We start from the raw sequence: 23,437 nt of genomic DNA on the forward strand, positions 1-23,437 counted from the left end.
AGCCGTGCTGCTGGGGGGGGGCGGGGGGGGGGGGGGGGGGGGGGCGAGGGTGTGTGCAGGGGGGCACTATCTGGCAGGTCGGGTCCGCGCATGGCGGGCGCCATGTTGTATGGCCCGATCGTTCTCCAGGCGTTAATGTCATGAAGGAACCGTGCCGATTTTTCCCACGGAAATCGGAGATTCCAGCCTTGAGCTTTTGGTCACCTGTTATTTTGTTTGTATCGCTCTTGTTCTAACTGCTCTGTTATTGGCCTCTGGCACCATTTCAATGATGCTTATCATAAACTTCAGAAACAGCAACTCCTCCTTTGATTAGGCAACTTTACAACCTTCTGAACTCAATATTTGAGTTCAACAATTTGAGATCATGATATCTACTCCCATTTTTCTGAAGGAAACTATTAGTAATTCCCCCTTTCTGTTTACTCCTCCTCTAGACCCAATCTTTTATTTCTTGTCCCATTACCATCTCCTTTGCCTTGCAGCGTCAATCTTTTAATTTTTTAGCATTCATTTAATTTCATTTAATCTCTCCTGCCTTCATTCCTATCGTAGATCTTGGACGCGATCTACTCGAATGGGGACAGAGTCCTGTAGCGCGTGAGATTAGCCACGTGTTCCCCGGCACTAATCCGGGGAGCGCCAAGGAACACCCCACTATCTAATGCCCATCCAGTAGATCGGGGGCCTCAGCGGGGAACTCCCTGATGAGGCCACACCTAGCCCCGCTTTCAGCACTGAGGAGATCCGCTCCCTGGAACCTCTCAGTGCAGCTAGAGAGAATGGAGTCCTAATCTCTTGACCCCCAACACGAACCCCCCCCCCCCCCCCTTAGCCCCAACTCACTATAAATCAGTTCCTGGCACCCCTCCATCCCCGCACCCCCCCACACCCACGCAGCGCACATCCCCAGCCCAATCACCGCTGAACAAGAATTGCTAGCTTGGCACCTTGACAGATCCCAGTTTTAGATCCCGCCCCTTCTCTTTTGCTCTTTTCTCTCCATCCCTATTTTCTTTGCGTCTGTACTTGCTTAAAACCTGTTTATATGTCTAACTTCTCCAAGTTCTGATGAAAGACCCTCAATCTGAGGGATAACTCTATTTCGCTCTGCACAAATGCTGCCTGACCTGCTGAGTATTTCCAGCATTTCTGCTTTTATTTGTTTCTGTGCTGGTCGAATTAGTTTTTCAGAACAGTTTTACTTGGAGCTCGTGTACTTGGTCACCACCTTTGACTCGGCGTGGATGGCCAGTTCCCCGGGCAGCAGCAGGCGCACATTGGTCTGAGTCTCTCGGGAGCCGGTGGTGTGCTTCTTGTTGGAATGGGCCATGATGCACTCGAAGATATCGTTGGTGAACGAGTTGATGATGCTCATTGCCTTGGAGGAGATACCCGTGACGGGATGAACCTGCTTCATCACCATGTAGATGGAATAACTCTCCTTCCTGGATAGCATTCTCTTCTTGTTGCGCTTGACTGGCATTTCCTTCAGGGCTTTCTTCCCGTCCTTTGAAACTGCCGGCTTCTTTTCATTCCCCATCCTCAGGTTCAATTTCACAACTGAGCCTGTGGAAGCAGCTGCCTTCTTCATTGCTAATCAAGTATGCTGTTAATGGCATAATTACATGGCCAGTTTAGGTCAGTTAGCTGGACAGCTGATTCATGATGCAGAGCGAGGCCACCAGCGCAGATCCCAATCCCGTACCGGCTGAGGGTTTTCATGAAAGCCCCGCCTTCGCAAACTTCCCACTTGCCTGAGATCTGGTGATCCTCAGGTTAAATCACCACCAGTCAGCTCTCCCCCTCAAAGGGGAAAATAGCCTACGGTCATCTGGGGGCTATGGTGACTTTGCTTTATGTGAAACTCATCTAATAATAATAATAACCTTTTATTGTCGCAAGTTGGCTTACATTAACACTGCAATGAAGTTACTGTGAAAAGCCCCTAGTCACCACATTCCGCCGCCTGTTCGGGTACACTGAGGAAGAATTCAGAATTCTCAGCTGATACGGGAATTGAAACCGCGCTGCTGGCCTTGTTCTGCATCACAAACCAGCTGTCTAGCCCACTGAGCTAAACCAGCCTCTGGCACTGGTATTAGTTGAACTCTCTAGCTTGATTTATTTAATTTTCATCCAGACAAGGGGCGCGATCCAACGGCCACGCTACGCCTGAAAAGCTGCTCGCCATGGTGGAGGATGGCCGTTGAAAGCTGAGAGACCCTGTTCCCGGGATCTAACCGACTCGCAACGCCTCACAAGATTCAGCGCAATCTCGCGTGACGTTGTGATTTGAATCTCGTCCACAATGGCGGGATCACTTTTTAGATCGAGGCAGTAAGCCTCACTCTAATGTGCAGATTCCCGAAGTACCTGAGGCTTTGGGATTCAACCCCTTCGCCTAAGAGACCTCAGCGAGCGCCGTACAGCACTGGTCCCCACAGAGACCAGATGGAACGGCACTTGTGGAGGTCTCCAAGGGGATCAGAGGCCCCCAGCTGCCTGCACGTTGGGCAGCGTGGTGCCCTGCCACTGCTGGTACCCTGGCAGCGCCAGCCTGGCGCCCTGGTAGTGCCACCTGGGTGCCAGTCTGGTACTGTCAGGGTGCCAGGCTGCCATTTTTTGCCCGCGCTATCGAGACGTGGTTGCCCTATTTGGGTGTTGGGCCGACTCTCCCATATTGCGATATTGTTGTGGAGGGTGGAGGTCAGGGACTGTTTTGGGGGTCTCTCAGCACTGCGAGTGCCAGGAAACAAGCAGCTAAACAAGCTCGCTGGGACTTTGTTCCCTTTTGGGAGAAATGTGCCCAAGAGGTTTGAAATCTGTGTTTGGGAACATTTTAAAATGAAATCCAATATTTGCCAAAAATTGCCAATTGACTAGTCTTCTGCGTTATTGAAAATCAGGGGATACATTGTGATTCACCATTATGTAACATCTTTATTCTGTTTGAGAGCAAAGAATTTAATATCCTCCCTTGTCGGGTTTGGTGGCAGGGGGGTATTTCATCGACTTGGATGGGGACCATGTCTCTTCCTTGATTAAGTCCATAGTGGGAAGCCTTGTGGACATGGGCCAGGCCTCATCCCGTCACCCCTGGTATTCATCCAGTGGCAAGGATGGGGCTAGCCATGTTGGAAGCCCGAAAAGCATGCCCTGTAGGGGTTATTTGCGAGCTTCCAGATATTTTCTCATTCAAGGGCACCAGGTGCTTGATTGAGAGACTTGCCATTGGGAAGGGTGAAGACTCGCTGAGAACGAGTCCCCTACCCTTTCTTCCAGCATGCTTCTTTGCAACCCCATCCTACAATCCCCCTCCAGCCATCACTCACTTGTGACTTGAGTTCCTAAACGTGCATTACCAGCAGCAACTAGCACCTCCCCGATGACGTACTGCGGAGTGATGAAGAGCTACTGGTCCCTTATTGGCTGACAGCTCTCGGCAGTCCTTAATCCAGGAGAAAGCCTGACGCTGCCTTATTGGCACTAAATGAGACATGCCTTCCTGGAAAGAGGTGATGCAGAGCTTTCACCAGCTCCTTAGCTGGCGGGCAAGACCTCCATCAACTCCATTAACTTCTGGCATATGGGCCAGTGCAAAGTAGAATCCCGTGTAATAATCATTACAAGTGGGAGATCCAGCAAAATCTTTCATTCTCAACTCTATGGACACCCTCTCCTTCCTTGTCAAACATTTGAAAGCAACTTGTTTATTGTTATAAATGCTTTGATGTAATTGGGTAATTAAAGGAAACTATTGGAAAATTTAGTGGGTTTATAATTGTATTGCTGATAAATATTTTTCTGTCTTCAGGATGGCAAAGGTTATGGCATTGGGGAGCTGGTTTGGGGGAAGATCAAGGGATTCTCATGGTGGCCAGCTATAGTCGTTTCGTGGCGTACACCTGCAAGAAGGCAAGCTGCATCAGGAATGAGATGGCTTCAGTGGTTTGGAGATGGCAAGTTCTCAGAGGTAAATGCAAAATAGGAGATAAAGATGAAGCAAAATTTAAGAATAATTTGACATATTTACATTATTTTCCTAACGATCAGACAGTAGAATTTAAGGTTTGGTGAAATTCACATACAAACACATGAAACAGTTGTAGTTGTTCATGTGTACAGTATTTTTATGCAGATGTTGACAAACTAAAGAAAAAGAGGTTAATGCCTCGTGAAACAGCACACGCGGGAATATAATGTGTTCAGATATGAATTTTGCCAAGCGGATGTTCTACCCTAACGCCCTTGATTTTACTTGAACTTGGTTGCATTTGCATCTTCTACCTTGGGACTGTTCATTGTGCTGTCAAATTATTTTGACTATTATTAATTAAATTCTATTTGTGTTGCTTTCTATTGTTGTTTGAATAATGCATATAGTATACTTATGAAGAATTCATCTCCTTTTATGAGCAGTGCAGAGTCTGAAAGTTAATAATTGCTAATACAGAACACAAAATATATTTACCGCATTAACTATTCCAATTTTGAATCACTCACCAAATTCCCCCACAGCTGTATGATGAGCTCAACAAGTGAAAACTAGACTTCTCAGCAGTAAATTTTGTAAATGGTGAGAATTATTTTAGCAGTCTTAATCTTGTTAGGGATATATGTATTTATCTCTTGCGCCTGGCATACATCTGCCATACTCTATACATCACGTGCCGAAGTGTCAAAACTATGTGAGCAAGGACTTACCAATTCTTGCTTTTTTTCCTTCTAATCTTGGTGCTTGCCTAATTGCCTTCTAATTGATCTTGGGTTATGTTTAACCTCAGAATGTGCCATCTTGCTGCTATGAAATCTCATGGGCTTGGAGGGATATTGTACAGAGCTCCCTTTTAGCAACAGTTATGTATATCATATTCCCATCCTTAAAAAATTGTATATCATTTTTCTTCATTTATTCATGGGATGTGGGTGCCATTGGAGAGGCCAGCATTTATTGCCCATCCCTAATTTCCCTTGAGGAGGTGATGGTACGCTACCTTCTTAACCACTGCAGTCTGTGTGTTAAAAATACTTACATGTGCTGCTATGATTATGATTAAGGGGCTGTTTAGCACAGGGCTAAATCGCTGGCTTTGAAAGCAGACCAAGGCAGGCCAGCAGCACGGTTCAATTCCCGTAACAGCCTTCCCGAACAGGCGCCGGAATGTGGCGACTAGGGGCTTTTCACAGTAGCTTCATTTGAAGCCTACTTGTGACAATAAGCGATTTTCATGATCCAATGATAATGAAGGAATAGTGGTATATTTCCAAGTCACAATCTGAATGGTTCATTGGTTTTCCCATACATCTGCTGACCTTCAAGAAGTAGTGGTGGAGGTCATGGGTTTGGAGGTGTTGCCAAAGAAGCCTTGGTGAATTGCTGCAGTACATCTTGGTGAATTGCTGCAGTACTTCTTGTAAATGGTACACACTGTCATCACTGTGCACCAGTGATGGAGTTAATGACAGTTTAAGATGGTGGATAGTGTGCTTTGTCCTGCATTAAGCTTCTTGAGTGTTGTTGGAGTGGCGCTCATCCAGCTAACAGGAGAGTCTTCCATCGCATTCCTAGCAAGTGGAAAGTATTCTGTTACATTCCATCACAGTATTGACTTGTAGACGCTGGAACAGCGTCGAGGAGTCAGGAGGTAAGGCACTCAACTGCAGAGCAACTTTCACATCCTATAAGCAACGTCATGGGAGATACATAAGTAAACTGAGGCAGGATTCTCCCCCACCCGGCGGGGTGGGGGGTCCCGGCGGGATGGAGTGGCGTGGACCACTCCGGCATCGGGCCGCCCCAAAGGTGCGGATTTCTCCGCACCTTTAGGGGCCAAACCCTCACCTTTAGGGACTAGGCCCGCGCCGTAGTAGTTGCTGTCCCGCCAGCTGGCATGGAAGGCCTTTGGCGCCACGCCAGCCGGGGCCGAAGGGACTCCGCCGGCTGGCGGAGGTCCATGCATGCGCGGGAGCGTCAGCAGCTGCTAACGTCATCCCCGCGCATGGGTGGGGGGGGTCTCCTACGCGTCGGCCATGGCGGAGGCTGATGGCCGCGTGTAGGAAAAGAGTGCCCGCACGGCATAGGCCCGCCTGCGGATCGGTGGGCCCCGGTCGCGGGCCAGGCCACCGTGGGAGCATCCCCGGGGCCAGATCGTCCCACGCCCCCCCAGGACCTTGGAGCCCATTTCGCGCCGCCTGGTCCCGCCGGTAAGGGAGGTGGCTTAATTCACGCCTGCGGGACCGGCATTACAGCAGCGGGACTTCGGCCCATCGTGGGCCGGAGAATCGCCGGGGGAGGCCCGCCAACCGGCACGGCGCGATTCACGCCCCCGCCAAATCTCCGGTGCCGGAGAATTCAGCGGGAGCGGGGTTCACGCCGCCCCCCCCGGCGATACTCCGACCCGGCGGGGGGTCGGAGAATCCCACCTCTTGTCCTTTATTTAATATATATCTATTTAAAGGGAACCATTGCTTTTTGAGTCATCACATATTCTACATTGTATACACAATAAAGGCCACGGGGATTTCATTAAGAAACGCTGGGCATGAAATTCCGAATTGGTCCTGTGCAGCACCCAGCAGAAACTACTGGACGGTGGCTGAAAATGCAACAAGCTGTTGACACCATTTTCTTCAGGGCCTTCTAGTCCTCCTAAAATCATATAGTGTGAAATTGGAATCAGTGACTCTTGCTGTTTGGGCACTACAGATCCTGGTTTAGAACAAAAATGGCATCTGATGCACATGCAGATGTTTGTGGGACAAGTTACGCCAGTTGCCATAAGAGTGAGGGCAAAATGATCAGATGCTGGAAGCATGCAGAACAGGCAGATTAATGCGGAGCAGACTGGATGGGCCGAATGTCCTACTTCTGCTTCTACATCTTATTACAACGTCAATCAGCATGTAAAGATGAACTGGTGCCAGTGATGCCATTTTAGAGTTCAATGCTCCAGCACTCTCATAACCTTGCCCAGCTGATTGTGCATTTAGCAAAAGGAAAAACTTCTCCCAATTGCACCCCCCACTCCACTTTAAAACGATCATCAACTGCCCACAAATTAATTGCTCACTTATTTCTTCTGGCAGTTGCTTTGATTCTGTTTGTCTACAGTTGTTTAATGCCTAGAGGGAATGGGTGGTGGTACTTTTCTGATTTCAAGCACTATGCACAAACCAATTGTTCCTAGATATGAGTGCATTAGTCAAAATTTCCCTTGGAATACAGCATGGCTCAGAGAATGAACAGAGACCACAGAGAACAGGTCAAACTGCTAGTAGAGGGAGATGGACATGAGGGAGAAGGGCCATCTACAGGATGCTATATCCACCCAAGTTGTTTAGGAAGTAATCCTCCTACCTGAACCACGGCATAGAACGAGTAAGGCGTCAGGGCTTCAGTAAGGACACATCAATAAAATCAGCCACTTGCTGCAGCCACAAGTGTAACCGCAGAGTAAGGCACTGGAGTGTGAAGATATGATGATGAACATTTATGTGTCTGACTCTCCTCAATCTGGGGCTGTAAATATTTGCAACATCTTGCAGATTGCTGCTCACAAACACTCACACTCTCTATTCATTGAGAACTAACTACATTTAATTCTTTCTGGCAGAATGAGCACAAACATTGCTTTACAAGTACCACATGTCAACTCTAACCTAACCTAGAAAACCAAAAAGAAATTCCGCTCGCTCAATGTTCAACTGCTGATAAAAAGCAGAGAATAAATCAGGTCAATGCCTAGTATACTGGCAGCAGTCATTATACGTATACCAGTACAACTTGTGTTTGTATTGCACCTTAATGTAATAAAACACCATAAGGCATTTCACAGGGGCAATATAAGCCACATAATGATAATTTAGGTCAGATGATCAAAAGATTGGTTGACGAAATAGTTTTGAAGGAATATCTTGAAGGAGGAAAGCTACGTGGAGAGGTTTAGGGAGAGAGTTCCAGAACTTAGAGCCTAGCCAACTGAAGGCACTGCTACAAAGATGAAGCAATTAATATCAGGGATGCTGAAAGAGTTTGAGTTAGCATGCTCAATCCACCTAATCTGCACATCTTTGGACTGTGGGAGGAAACCGGAGCACCCGGAGAAAACTCACGCAGACACAGGGAGAACGTGAGAGCTCCATCTAGCCAGTCACCCAAGACCGGAATTGAACCCAAATCCTTGGTGCTGTGAGGCAGCAGTGCTAACCACTGTGCCAGCATGCCACTCCACCTTTGGGTCAAATGTGACACCAAGACTGTGAACCGCCTGGTCCAACCTCAGAGAGCTACTGGGAGAGGGATGGGGTTTGGGTACTAGGCAGCAAAGCTTGTGATGGGGGCCAAAACAATGGCTTTGATACAAGCGTTCTGCAGCAGTCCACTGTACTAGCAACATTTGAGCTACCATGGCAAATCAGAGGATGGGGTCTGGGTGACAAGGGTTGATGTCATAGTTTGCAATCAAAGCATAAGTGCGCAGCATGCATGCAACAAAATCTGTGCTACCATAAGTGATGATGGAGCTGGTCACTGATTTCATGTTGGAAAAATGGGCTACCAACTCTGTGCAATGCCCTATTTCAGGTTGGTGCTGGACTCCTCCATCTTCTTGACATCGATTGCAGACTTTCTGACAGGATTCCTAACCCAGCAAGAACTTAGTTGAGCAAACCAATTATATTTTTTGTAGGCAGCCCAATGAAAGTCCTCAGCTGAGTTTCTGTAGGAGAACCCGCGAGTGACCTAGTCATTTGCATTTGCATTATCCTTGCCTCCCCTGTCTTGTCCTGTCTGCAGGCAATTTGACCCAGCACACCTCTATTACACCTTCTATATTGTGTGGGTATGAGTGGAGGAGCCAGTGGCTGCAAGAGTGAAATTGATTGATGGTGCTCCAGATGGGCTGCACGGTAGAACAGTGGTTAGCACTGTCGCTTCACAGTGCCTGGGACCCAGTTCGAGTTCTGGCTTGGGTCACTGTCTGTGTGGAGTCTACACATTCTCCCCGTGTCTGCGTGGGTTTTCTCCGGGTGCTCCGGTTTCCTCCCACAAGTCCCGAAAGACGTGCTTGTTAGGTGAATTGGACAGTCTGAATTCTCCCTCATTGTATCCGAACAGGCGCCGTAGTGTGGCGACTAGGGGATTTTCACAGTAACTTCATTGCAGTGTTAATGTAAGCCCACTTGTGACAATAATAAAGATTATTATTATCATCACTGCCTTTTTGTTGATCCTCCAGTGCAACCTGGCCAAGAAAATACATGTGTACGGTTATGGTGTGGACTGAGAATGAGTAACAGATGCATACTTATATCATCTGCAGCTTGTGAATCGGAAGTTGTGTGGGATGAGAGGGAGGTGAGATAAAGGAACTTGAAATATGGGGGGTAGCATCACTTTGATGGTTTCAGCCACTTTGCTGGCTATGGACTGATCAATGGCATCCCAATAATGGTCAGCGCCTTCTCCTCCATAGAGTGCCGGACTTGCAGGTGAGCCTTTTATTAGCTTCTGCTGCCTCTTGTTGAGCGTTACCTTGTCCTGCAAGAGGGAGAGAAGACTGTCAGTGAGTTACATGCTATTTGTTTGGCTGATGCTGCATTGTGGTTGAATAATTGACAGTATGTGCAAGTTTGTATGAAGCTTGCAGCAGTGCTATGTGTGTAAGGGTGCAGTGCTGCATTTGGATTTTAGGTATGAAGCCTGATAGAAATAGTTGGGAAGTGTGCTGGTAGCATGATTAATTGAGTCATGCGTGAAGCTCGTGATGTAGATGATAGCATATGCATTTGAAGATGCATTCACTGACCTTGACAACTTGTGTGAGATTATTGAAATTCTTGTGGCATTGTACCCCCGTGCTTGGGGCTTGACTCCTGGCATTGACATTCATGGTTATCTGCTCCCATTGACTTCTATGCATGTATCTGAAGGATCTTCTGGTCCCAGTACTCCATCTCCTCCACCAAGCCTCCAGTATAGCATTTGAAAACTTTGAAGCCAACGCTCTCCCATATTGTGCCATTGTGTCAGATTCTTGCCTCTGATGAAGAATCATATTAGATTCGAAACATTAACTGTGTTTCTCTCTCTCCACAGATGCTGCCAGACCTGCTGAGTTTTTCCAGCATTTCCTGTTTTTATGTCAGATTTCCAGCATCTGCAGTGTTTTGCTTTTATTCATTTCTTTCATAACTTCCTGCAGCTGCTCCAGCCACAATGCACCCACACCCTCTTCTTCCCACCCCCACCCCACCACTTCAAAAGCTAGCTTTAAGCATTGCCAGCCAGCTTTACAAGTGTTAGCTACTGTCAGTACTTGCCCCTTTTCAGTGGTCCAGCCTCTCAACAGTGTGGCTAGCACTGGCAGGATGTGGAATCATTGAAAATAGTTGACAGCGTGAAGCTGGCATGCTGCTAGTGTTGCAGTAAACAGGAACAGGTTCATTGTGTATTGCAATCCAGGCATCTATTCTTAAGCGCTACCCAATTTAGTGCTCATCGATTTATTGAACAGTGGAGCATAGAAGGTGGATTTCAATAGGTTGAGTCAGCGTGGGTTCTTTTGAAGTGCAATCAAGTTAGTCTCACTGCTCTTCTCTTTGTCTATAGCTCTGAAATGTATTCTTCCTTCAATTATTTATTCAATTCTACATTGAAGGTTACCATTGAATTGCTGCCCACCGCCCTACCAGGCAGCCCATTTTAAACTCTAACCACTCATTGCTTAAATAAAGGTTTTTCTTATGCTGCGTCTGGTTCTTTTGCCAAGCACGTTGAATCTGTTCTCTCCGGTTAGTGATTGACCCTTTGGCCATTGTAAATGGTTTCTCTTTATTTACTCTATCTAAACCCTCCATGATTTTAAATACCCCCATCGTAGCCTCTGCTCCATTACAATATTCCAGCTGGCAGTTTGGGTTCGGTGCTGCTGATGCACCTTTGCTGCCATGATGCACCCGTCCTGACCCCGCTACTAACTCCATTTCTTCAATATGGGACAGGCTCATCATTCTTCCAAGACAGCAGACACACACCCACTGACTCCTCTGGTTCACTGGAGTCAGTGGAATTTAAACCCCTATTTGACAATATTTGTTGAATGCAAGGCCTTGCTTTGTAAGGCTTTACTCCAAAACCAATGGCATTTTGCAATTGGATTATGGGCTAAAATGTAAGACTGTCCTAAAAACCTGCAATGTTTGGCAGGTACAGACTTTTCTGAATGGATTGGGTTATTAACATTTTCATATTTTCCTGTTTTCAAGGTTTCAGCAGAAAAGTTAGTTCCGCTGACAGCCATTGGTCAGTATTTTCACACTTCCGCGTTTAACAAGCTGATCTCTTACAAGAGGGCCGTGTTCCAGGCTTTGGAGGTAATTGCATTTGTTAAAGTGAGACAGCGATTGTTGTATTTGTAATCGTAGGGACTAATTCTGAAATCCTTTTCTTCCCTAAATAGTTGGTTTGATTCCCCAATTGATTGACCCCAGTGTGGAGCAGAACCTTCAGACAATGCTGATCAGAAAATGCCCATCATTCTCCATACATTTGAGCTAGAAATTGAGGAACTGTGAGCACAGTTTCTTGTATTCAGTGCTCAATTGGGAATGAGCTGTGGTACCTACTGCATAAACGAGATTGTGGGTTAATTCAGAAGCTCTGTGCCCCTGTTTTCCAATGAGTTTTTTAAAACAAAATAGTTATTTTAAAACGTTTTATTAAATTGGCTGTTAATTTTCGCTTCCTTTTAAAGAAACACCTTGGGCGTGATTCTACCGCACTTGGCGGGATGACTCCAAGAGCGGCGCGAACCACTCCGGCATCAGGCCGCCCAGAAGTTGCGGAATCCTCCACAGTTCTGGGGGCTAGGCCGGCGGCGGAGTGGTTGGCGTCACGCTAACTGGCGGCGAAAGGACGACGTGAGTTGGCACATACGCAGGACTGCTGGCGTGTTCTGCCGCATGCGCAGAACCGCTGGCGTGTTTCCTGCGCATGCGCAGGGGGTTTCCTCTCCGCGCCGGCTATGGCGGAGCCTTACAGAGGCCGGTGCGGAGGGAAAGAGTGCCCCCCATGGCACAGGCCCACCCGCAGATCGATGGGCCCTGATCGCGGGCCAGGCCACCGTGGCTGCCCCCCTCCCCACCCCAGGGCCGGATCCCCCTGCGCCCCCCCCACCCCCGAGGACCCCACTAGACGGCCGACAAGCCAGGTTCCACCGTGATGGACCATGTCTATTTCACGCCGGCGGGACTGGCCGAAAATGGGTGGCCGCTCGGCCCATTGGGGCCCGAAGAACTGTCGTGGGGGCCGCTGCCAACGGCCCCCGACTGGCGCGGCGTGATCCCCGCCCCCGCCCAAAAAACGGCGCCGGAGAATTCGGCGGCCGGCGGCGGGGCGGGATTCACGCGCCCCCCCCGGCGATTCTCCGACCCGGCGGGGGGTCAGAGAATCCCGCCCCTTGCCTCTGTAATCCTCTCTGATAGTCTGTCGAAGATCAGAATTTGTCATTTGCAAATGCACTTTCCAACATGAGTGTTTACTTATCAGTTTTGTTCAAATGGATTAGCTGCTGCTTGTCAATAAGCTATCCTCAATCATCTGCAGAAGAGACCAATTTATATGTGTATGACAGTGTGTCGGATCATCATTTCTCCACAAGATCAATGGATCATTTGAATGCTCTGGAAGCCTTTGAGAGTTGGAAAATTAAGGAGACATAATGAAGTGGAGAACTTGCCTTTGTATTCTGGCTTTCATGTCCCCAAGCCTTTCACTGCTAAATAATTATTTTGAAGTGTAGTGTATGTAGTTCCAGTGTAGGAAAAGCAGCATTCAATTTAAGCACAGCAAAATCACACAAGCTCCACTAGGATAATGTTCAAATAACTGTTATAAAAACAAGAACTTGCATTTTATAGTGTCTTTAGTATAATAAAACATCTCAATGTGCTTCACAGGCATATTATAGAACATAATTTGACACCACACCACTGAAAGATATAGCGGGCTCTGTGGACCAAAGATTTGATCAAGGAAGAAGGTTTTAAGAAGTGATTTAAGGAAAGAGAGGTGGAGAACTCAAGGCGAGGCAGCTGAACACAGGACCACCAATAGAAGAGCTAAAATCAGAGTGCTGAATAGATCAGAATTAGATGAAGGCAGAGATTTCTGAAAGAGGGAGGTGCAAGGTTACAAAGCAGGTTTAAAATAAGGCTGAAAATTTTAAAATCAAGGTTTTGCATGACCAGGAGCCAATGTAGATCAGTGAGTATTAGGGAGATTGGTGAGTGGGGCTTGGTGCAGGCTAGGACATAGGCACCAGATATTTGCACGGTCTCAAGCTGCAGAGAGCACCACGTGAGAGACGACCAGGAGTGCTCTGGAATAATCGAGTCTAGAAGTAATGAAGATATGGATGAGGGTTTCAGCAGCATATGAACTAAGGCAAGATGGAGTCTAGGTGATGTTACAAAGATGAAAATAGGCAATCCTAGAGATGGTGCAAATGTGTAGTGGGGCTGATCTTGGGATCAAAATAAAACATCAAGGTTAGGAACAGTTTATAGGTCAACCTCAGAAGTTTGCCAAGAGGGAAATGGTTAGCAGTGAAGGAACAAAGTTTGTGATGGGGAACAAAAACAATGGCACTGTTTCGCCAATATTTAATTGAAGGAAATTTCTCCTCATCAAATGCAGGACGTCAGACAAGCATTCACATAATCTCGAGTCTATGGCGAGGTCAAGAGAGAAGGAGGAAGGGTAGAGCTGGTACCGTCAGTGTACATATAGAAACTGACACATTGGCAATATAGTATTACGGTGTTCTGGACTGTAATTGTTGATGTGAGACTGAGGAAACCGTACCATCTGCATTATAATGTTGAGTCACATGGAAGTAGTGATGAGTCTCAGATAATGATAGCACCTAGTCAGCATGTATCCTGTATATATGTATATAGTTATGTGTTATAGAATCTGCACAGTGCAGAAGGAGGCCATTCGATCCATCGAGCCTACAACAAGTCTTGGAAAAGAGTACCCTACCTACCCCCTTAATGCACTAACCCCACCTTACCTTTTGGACACTGAGGGGCAATTTAGCGTGGCCAATCCACCTAATCTGCACATCTTTGGACTGTGGGAGGAAACCGGAGCACCTGGAGGAAACCCACGCAGACACAGGGAGAAGGTGCAAACTCCACACAGACAATCACCCAAGGCTGGAATTGAACCCGGATCCCTGGTGCTGTGAGGCAGCAGTGCTAACCACTGTGTCTCCGTGCCGCCCATGAATAAACAGTTGTTGTTCAACTATACAAGCCTTTAGATCTCTTCATGGGACAACATACAACATGGTAGCAGCAGATGAAGGACCTCAAAATCCCGAAGAGTGAAGAAGTAAAGAAACGCAGTTTGATTTAGAGAAGTGCATCTACCTTGAATACACAGCTGGAGATCACCTATGAAGTTTCATTACAAATATGGAGGCTGAACGGCTGAAGAAACATCCACTGTGGTGTATAAAAGGACTCCAGCAGAGCACGTGGAGGTCTATTGAAAACATGATCGAAAACAGAGTCAAAGAAACTAGCCAGATCGAAAGAAGGTGAACAAACTCCAGAAAAAGGTTGGAATCAGCTTTTAAATTCGGCACAATAATTTCCAAACCAATTGTTTATTGAGTGCTGCTTGAAGAACTCTACAGCCCAAGTCCAGAATCAGTGCCATAACACGTGGCAACTGTGCATCAATGGAAAAAGACTTAAAGAGAAGTCAAAGCCAAAAGTCAGCTTCAATTCAAATCTCCAAGCTCAGGAAAGAAATTAACTGGTCAAAAAGCTCTGTACAAATTATTTTCTGCAGAATTGCTGAAATGTAAAATGACGAAACGTAAAATGACTCAGTAACTGTGACTGGAGCTTGCCAAATCCCAAAATATGCAGAAAGAAAGAACAAATAAATTAAAGCTGTACTACCCTGTACTCCCCAGGGATGGTAAATCTACACTGCCGGACCAATTAAGGCAGACCGAAGGGCCATACCAGATACAAATTTGGCAGTATGGGGTCGAAGATTCGGCTTGAATAAGAAAACAAAGTGGACACAATACGCACGGCATAATAGCCAGACAAGGAATGAATGAACCTCCCGACAACTTTGAAGAGGTTATGAAGTCTTTTAAAATTCCTAAAAGAGACTGAATTATACTGGGAGTGGCCAATCATACTCTTCTGGATGTACTAAAATCTAAAGAAGATTTGACTTTGGAAAAAGCCACCCAAGTTGTCAGGCAGTAGGATGTCTGCCAGAAAACTGATCTATTTTGCTTGGCAAAGTTAAATCATGGTACAGAGCAACCCCCGACAGACCAACTCATAAAGCAACAAAAGGGGAAGGAAAAGCAATGCCCAAGCAAAACACAAGATGGTGACAGACTATGACAACACTGTGGCACCACACAACCTCACAGGTATGAGCAGTGTCCAGCATTCACTGTGCAGTGCTTTCACTGCAACTGCCTGGAACACTTTGGAAAGATTTGTAAGCCCAAAACCTCAAGATGTCCGGAGGATTCCAAATGTCCATGAGATAGATGAGCCACACCAAGAAGAAATCCAATAGTGCTTTTTGGGAGAAATCAAGCATCATAGATACCCATTTTTGAATGCTGACTATCTTTAAATGGTCACCTCAAGAAGTTAAAGTTAGACACAGGAGCTGTTGTGATTGCACCACAAAAAATATTGTACCCGCTTATAAAGCAAGTACAACAGTGTTCAGGACTGAAAGGGTTAATATGCAACTAGGGAAACAGCACAGTCCATATTATCATGTAGAGAGTCACATGGGCATAGTAGAGTGGAGTGGAGCATCTGGTCGATGTTGGCATGAAGATAGCAGCTAGTCAGAACTGTATCCTGTATATGATTTGTTATGTTGTAGGTGTAACAGCGGCTTCCTTCTGGTGCACTTGACAAAGGAAAGTTCAGAAGTGGAGATAACTTCAACACGTTTATTAAACTATTTACACTTCTATTACTCGGGTTCGACACTACTGCTAATCCTACTATAGCTACCCAGACTGACTAACCAGCTGCTGCAATCCACGTGGTGGGTGTAATATTGAATCAACCCTGTGTCTGTTCTCACTGACTGTCTCCACTGGAAAGAGGCAGATCATGTGTGTGGTGTCCTTTATATATGGGTTGGTGTAATGCCCCCCTGTGGTCGTGTCACCTTGTGTATCGTGAATGTCCATTGGTCGTATCCTATCTATCTGATCTATTGGTTGAGTGTGAGTGTGTGATGTCACTGGTGCTCCATCTAGTGTCTAGCTAGCCTACATGTATTTACATTGATGCACATCACCACACCCCCCTTTTTTTATATGTTCATATTTTCTGTACACTTTAAGAAAATTGAACAAAGAACAGGTAGATAAGGTAATGTATATACAAGTCACAGGAACAGTGATTAAACAATAAGTCCAAATCGTTCGTGTGAGTCCAAAAACCATCAATCATCATGGTCAAATGTCTCTCTTGGTTATGACCGGCCACAGGAACCAAGAAGTGGTCAAATCACTTCGCTGTCTGATTTGGAGTCCCTTTCTTTTTCGATGTGATGGTGCTGTCAGATGGCATCTTGTAGCTCATAATGTGTTGACGTTGAAGAGGTACCATCAACAGTATCATTCGAGGTCGTGGATATGCCATATGTTGAAGTTGGACAAGACTGTACATACTGGTCCTGGCCACATGCTGTGCTGGAAGGGTGATCCTGTTGAGAACCGTTGAAGCTTGTCGAATTGGAAACAGAATTGCTGCTCGCATAAATACCTGGTGATGGTGTGAAACTAGAACCTTGCATCTGATAGGAATATGCCGTCTGGCCAGGCTGTGGTGCAGCAAACCCTGGGCTGTAACTAAGGCATCCAGTCTGTAGTGCAGATTGCGCTTGCGATAGTCCTCCTTCGGTCTTGATTCCATTAGTGGACAATCCGTAGTGCTGGCCTGTTTGAGAATATGCTGCATAGACTGCTGGCTGCTGCATGTCTGAATACTGCGTTTGTCCAGTGTGTTATTAATGAACAGTTATTGTTCAACCATACAAGCCTCTTAACCTCTTCCTGAGAGATATGAAAACCATGCAACAGGCAAGATTTTCAGGCTTTGCCAAAATCAGGGCCTGAGGATACTGCCACCGGTTGACATGCCAGATTTTTGAGGCGGCTCCCCTCCCCCACAGTGGCAGCCATTTTTGCAGAGGAGGTTTTGGGCAGGCAGGGCTGATGAAGATCTTTGTTAACAGTAGGTAAAGAAGGACAATTAGAATTTTTCATCTAGTCTTTAGTTTTCTGAGGAATATGGGGCAGTTTAATTGTCTAGTGGTGGGTGCTCAATGGTGGGCAGGGGTGTCAGTGCTCCAGGCAAGTTAAGAGGCTCTCTCTGTCTGCCTGGGTGCGGGACCATCCACAGGCCTTTCTGTGAAGAGATTTCCTCCCCGTTCCCCACTACAGTAGTGATAAAGCTGCAGAACTATCTTTTATTTAAAGTTTTAATAAAGTTGGAGATAGTGTGCCTGCATGTTGAACTACCCTTTCTGTTACTTTCCATCCATTGCAGGCTGCTGTTTCCACTCAAGCTGAAAGGCATCTGATTGGTACAAGAGCTCATCTGTTGACCTTAATTAGACAGGAAACTTGTCTCTGCCAATAAGTGGTGGGCCTCTGTGAAAATTCCAAAGACTGACTTTTTACCCGGACCAAGTTTAGGAACCAGAAACAGTCGCGATTCCTGTTTCCTGACCCTGGAGGAAAATTCAAAACCATGATTTTGGAAGATGTGGCTGAGGGCAGCATGTATATGGGAAAAAGGAGGGGCACAAAGGATAAATCCTTAGCCAACCCCAAAGGTGACTGTGTGAGAAAGTGGGAAGAGAAACCATTGTGGGTTATTGTCTGGCCATGACAGGATACATACAAATAAAACCACCAAGTACCAAACAGTACTACCAAACTAAATGACAGTGGAGAGACATTGGAGTTGAATTTCATGTTCAGCCATGTCTGAATGCCGGTCGGAAAGAATGAGCCAGCACAGTTTCCCTTTGTCACAGTCAATTAGGATATCATTTGTGACTTTTGACAGTATGAGGCAGAAAATGATTGGAGGGATTCAAACAAGGAATTCTGAGAAAGATGGGTGCAGATTTGGGAGGCTAGAATGCCTTCAAAGATTTTGAAGAAGAAAGGGACTTTGGAGATTGGGCAGTAATTTGCAACTTTGGTTTTATGAGGAGAACGACGATGATGGAAGATTTGAAGCAAAGAGGGACAGGATCTGAAGAGAGAGAAATATCAATAATGTCAGCTAACATAGGAACCAGGGATAGAAGGAATTAGTACAAGGGCGGCATGGTAGCACTGTGGTTAGCACTGTTGCTTCACAGCACCAGGGACCCGGGTTCAATTCCGGCTTAGATCACTGCCTTTGCGGAGTCTGCATTTATCAACATGATGAGCTTGGAGGGGGCATATGGGAAGTTAGGAGAGAAAGGTGTGAATTCAGAGTTAGAGTAAGGGTACTCTAACCTGAGTAAATCTTCGAGGAAGTTAAGCTTGATGAGTTAAAGAAAGAGCTAAAGAGACAATAGAGGCAGCTAATTAGATTGGTCTTGATGTTTGGAACATAAAGGTCCACAAGCTGAACACTCAGAAGAAATGTTAATATATTTTCAATTGGTTACACATCTACTGAAAGAGCAAAGAGAGAGCAGCTCCAGAATAACATTTGTACAGTAGTGTTCCACTGCATGATTTCAGGGCCACTGCATCTAATTCTCTGTATTGCTTATAGGGAGGCACTGATAAACAGATTCTGATCAATGGCCAAGTATATTTATCAAATATCTTTCAGGGACATTTTTGAAGCTAGGTCACAACAGAGCTAAGAATTTGCAGAAAAGTGCTTCTTTATGTTCACAATTCTGAATTCATGGTCTTCTAAAGATAGATGTTAGCCTCAAGAGTACAAGCAAAAACCTCTCCTTTTTAAAAATAGATGTACCCCAAATTTTTGCCTGCCAAACATAGACTCTCTAGTCTTTCTCTCGATGTGTACTGACCGGCTGTAAACTTGCGGCTGTTTTCTGTTTTTGTTTCAGAGTACATTTTATAGTTTTCACCCTAGTTAATATTATATGCAAAGCCAGTGTAGCTCAAATGAAAATCTGATCAGAGGAAAATTTACAGCAAGAGCCTTTAAGTATTTTTTTAAAATTCCACATGTGGCTTTGATTTTCCTTTTGGAGAGTCAGTAGTGAGAGCTTACAGCTGAAATCTGACTATCCAGGGTTCCCATATAAATTAATTTTCTACTCTAAATATGTGAGCTTGTATTGGGTGCTGCCAGAAATAAAATCTTATAGAATAACTGCAAGCTTAGAAGGAGTGTGCCAAGTAAAGGTTTTTTTACATTTGTGGTTTCCATTGTTTTCTAAATTGAAATTAAAATTGCACAAGAAATGGGAGGCTTAAAATTAATTTAATGAAAAGTTGTCTTTCAGATTGTTCTCATAGAATTTACAGTGCAAAAGGAGGCCACTCGGCCCAATGAGTCTGCACCGGCTCTTGGAAAGAGCACCCCACTTAAGCCCACGCCTCCAACCTATCCCCATAACCCAGTAACCCCACCTAACCTTTTTGGACACTGAGGGTAATTTAGCATTGCCAATCCACCTAACTGCACATCTTTGGGCTGTGGGACGAAACCGGAGCACCCGGAGGAAACCCACGCAGACACGGGGAGAACGTGCAGACTCCGCACAGACAGTGACCCAAGCAGGGAATCAAAACTGGGACCCTGGAGCTGTGAAGCAACTGTGCTAACCATTGTGTTACCGTGCTGTCCAAATTACTTAGTAGGTGACTGTCAGGTGAAAGAAAATTACAGTGGTCATTGCTGAATCTTGCAATTACACCTTACACGAAAGTGGGAAGAGTGACATTGCTGAATGTCTGAGAAAAGGTGGACAACTTGCTCTCGAGGTTCTTGAGGTAATTGTCCAGGAAAATCTAAAAATGTAAGGGGAAAATAAAGAATAATGTTTAGACTTTGCACCTAATGGCATGACCTCAAGGTGCATTGGATGTCTCTCCAGTGGATATATTATTGGTCCTGCTTTGTACATTTACAACAAACAGGCATATTACAGATAAGAGAGTGTAGTGATATGCATCACTGTATATACACAAGGGGTTAATGTAAATACACTATAACTACGTAACCACTAGAGGGAACACCAGAGATGTCATGACATGCAGACATACAGCCAATGGGTCATTACAACAGGACACAACCAATGGGTAATCAGGACACCCAGAGGTGGCATTACCACAAGAGGGCACTTCACAACACATATAAAGGACAGGGCACACATGCTCTGCCTCTTTCCACAGACAGACATCTAGAGAGTACATCAGGGTTGATCAACAGCATCACACCCAGCACGTGGCTTAGAGCAGGCTGGCAAAGATAGACTGAGTTACTACAGTTAGATTAGCAGAGAGTCGAACTCATTTAAGAACTGTGTTAATAGTTCAATAAACAAGTTGAACTCATTTCATAGTCTGGAGCTTCCTTTGTCAAAGCATATAACAGAGGGGAGGGATTCTCTGTTTCTGAGAGTAAATGTTAACGCCAGGGCAGAATTTGTGGACTTTCACGACAGCAAAACTGACATCGTATTCCAGCCGCTTTAATTCTTTCTGATGTTCCATTTGTTTAATTTTTGCCATTTCCAATGAGTCAAATTCTGTCTCAGGCAACTTTAAATGCTAACCACCGCCATAATTACCTCATTTTTTCGGATTTTATCAGGTACGGTTAACTGCAATGTTTTTGCCAAATCTAACAGTCTGCTTTTCGTTTCTGTCCATAAAGTACAACGTGTACCATTCTCCACCCCCAAAAACCGCTGAGCCTCTGAAAGAGCCATTGTTCACAACACTCTCCCCACTTAAACTAAAATACCACACCGGAAAAGCAACAATCCTTCACTGTCTTTAAGTTCACAAAAGCCAATCCAATAGATAGACTGTGATCCCCCTCGAGCCCCCAATTGTTATGGGCGAAGCTTTTCAGAACCCCAAAATGTATCATGGAGTTCAACCAACCTCTCCCTTTAATGGATTTGTTGCTTTTCCGAGCACACGGCTTTTTCCCTAGGTGTGGGATTACAATTATAAACACGTGGGTTTTTAAACACAAAACATTGTTTATTCAATGAACTCACCTTAACATCTTAAATAAACATTGGATCTCTTAACACACCTTACTTCAAAGATAACTCAGAAAATATTGCAGCAGCAAATAATTCTTTAAAATGTTCCTTCAAACTTCCAAGAGACTTAACACCTTTAAACAGTATCACATCAGGTTAAAGGATATATATATTTTCTGTAGAATGGCAGAGGCTGTCGCAAACTGGCTTTCTACTTTTAAACTGCTCTCAGCAAAACCAGCCAGGCACTTTTTAGCTGCTCTCAGCAAAACCAAACTGCAAAACTTGCAGCTCTCTGGAAACACACAGACACTGCTTTTAAACCAAAACTAAAAACCAGCAAAATGGCTGACCTAAAGCCCAGCCCCACCCACTCTCTGGCATCACTGTTTTCTTAAAGGTACATTGCTTACACATCCATTTCTTAAAGGCACTCTCACATGACATTAGTGACACCAAAGATAGGGGGGGCGGGATTCTCCACTCCCGTGCCGAAGTGGCCGCGCCGTCGTGAACGCCGTTGAGGTTCACGAAGGCGCGGAACGGCCCCGGTCCCGACCGATTCAGGCCCTGACAATGGGCCAGGATCGGGGCCGCGTCATCTACACGCGCCAGGCCTTGTCGCCCGCGTAAAAGCGGCGCGGCATAGATGTCGCGGCCGGCGCCGCATAACGGGCGTCATCCGTGCATGCGCGGGTTGGCCGGCGCCAACCCGCGTATGTGTGGTTGCCGTCCTCTCTAAGTCCGCCCCGCAAGAAGATGGCGGACGGATCTTGCGGGGCCGTGGAAGGAAGGAGGTCCTCCTTCAGAGAGGACGGCCCGACGATCGGTGGACACCGATCGTGGGCCACCCCACATCTGAGGTACCCCCCGGTGCAGGAACCCCCCTCGCCCCTCCCCAGGCCGCCCCCCCCCCAGTGTTCACGCTCCGCTCACGACTGCAGCGACCAGGTGTGGACGGCGCCGGGGGGAACCCGCCGTTTTGGCCTGGCCGCTCGCCCCATCCGGGCCTCAGAATAGCGGGGGTGCCGGAGAATCGCCATTTTCGGTGTCTCCGGCGATTTTCCGGCCTGCAGCCCATGAAACTCGACCGGGCCGGTCCCGCCGCTTGGGAGAATCGCGGGACCGGTGTCCCGGGAAATTTTGGCGGCCCAGGCGATTCTCTCAACCGGCGTGGGAGTGGAAAATCGCGCCCAGGGTATTTTGTTGCTACTTTTCCATTTCATAATATTCTAAATATAAATCAAAACAGCTCCAAGATGTGATAATTTATTCGATACCTAATATAAAATATTAACTCTTACAGATCGCTAGTAGCAGATCTGGAATGCCATTCCCCTCCAATGACCGGGGCACCTTGGAGGAACAAATTAAGCCAATGCTTGACTGGGCATTTGGTGGTTTTCAACCAAAGGGCTACGAGGGAATTAAGCCCAAAAAGAACACAGGTAATTGACAACAAAAAGAGTTTGTTTGATGATAATCAACCTTCCAAGAACAGGCAGGCAATTAAAGGGCTGGCAGCTCTTCAGTCCCAGCAGCACCACTGGAAATTGTGGCCACTGTTGAGGACTACCTAGCTGGGAGAAACAACACGGACACCACCTCGCAAGCAATTACATGGGGCCATGGTTGCTGGGACCTGCAAGATTGGCCCCGACGAGGGGATGGAAGGGCGGGTGATTGGTGTTGATGCGGGGGTGGCCCTGCTAGGTCTCACCTGTCACCATCATCAAGGATCAGGAACAAAGTAACAACAGCTGCGAGGTGACAAATCTGACCACATAATTACGCCCTCCAGAATTATACTCCATATTAAGAAAATTCATTAATTCCTACTGAACAATTAGGCGTAGAAGTTGGTTTGTGGTCTTTCTGATTTCAGAATCACTAATAAATTGGTAGTTGTAGTTGAGTGGTGATTTCTGCTATTTGATCCACTAAGTGAACTCTTCAGTGCTAACTCAAAATATATTCCTATTTGTCACAAATTGCAATGACTACCAGGGATTGGTTCAAGGCATGAATTAGGATTCAGATGATGAACATAAATCATGAATCGCTCAGTCAGAGTTTTGCTACATAATTTATTTTAGTTACCCGTTTTCTGTATAACAAGAAGGAGCAGTTACTTTATCTTTTAGTTTG

General features: G+C 46.1%; 2 protein-coding genes across 10 annotated transcripts in view; one reads left to right on the forward strand and one right to left on the reverse strand.

Annotated features, from left to right (window-relative positions):
* Window positions 1-23,437, forward strand: part of dnmt3bb.1 (DNA (cytosine-5-)-methyltransferase 3 beta, duplicate b.1) — a 352,173-nt gene that overhangs the window by 169,414 nt on the left and 159,322 nt on the right. For all 9 annotated transcript variants that reach the window (XM_072514981.1, XM_072514983.1, XM_072514985.1 and 6 more), the window contains 3 exons: window positions 3,818-3,976; window positions 11,272-11,379; window positions 22,596-22,737. In XM_072514981.1, the coding sequence (XP_072371082.1) occupies window positions 3,818-3,976; window positions 11,272-11,379; window positions 22,596-22,737 (409 nt within the window). The remainder of the gene's footprint in view (window positions 1-3,817; window positions 3,977-11,271; window positions 11,380-22,595; window positions 22,738-23,437) is intronic.
* LOC140428831 (histone H2B 1.2-like) lies at window positions 1,202-1,543 on the reverse strand. Its single transcript, XM_072515499.1, has one exon. The coding sequence runs from the start codon at window positions 1,541-1,543 to the stop codon at window positions 1,202-1,204; it is 342 nt and encodes a 113-aa protein (XP_072371600.1).

The sequence above is a fragment of the Scyliorhinus torazame genome, chromosome 8 (genome assembly GCF_047496885.1).
Source record: "Scyliorhinus torazame isolate Kashiwa2021f chromosome 8, sScyTor2.1, whole genome shotgun sequence".
Taxonomy (NCBI): Eukaryota; Metazoa; Chordata; class Chondrichthyes; order Carcharhiniformes; family Scyliorhinidae; genus Scyliorhinus; species Scyliorhinus torazame.

Coding starts and splice junctions, on each gene's coding strand:
- LOC140428831 (XM_072515499.1), bottom strand. CDS start 1,543: ATGGGGAATGAAAAGAAGCCGGCAGTTTCAAAGGACGGGAAGAAAGCC.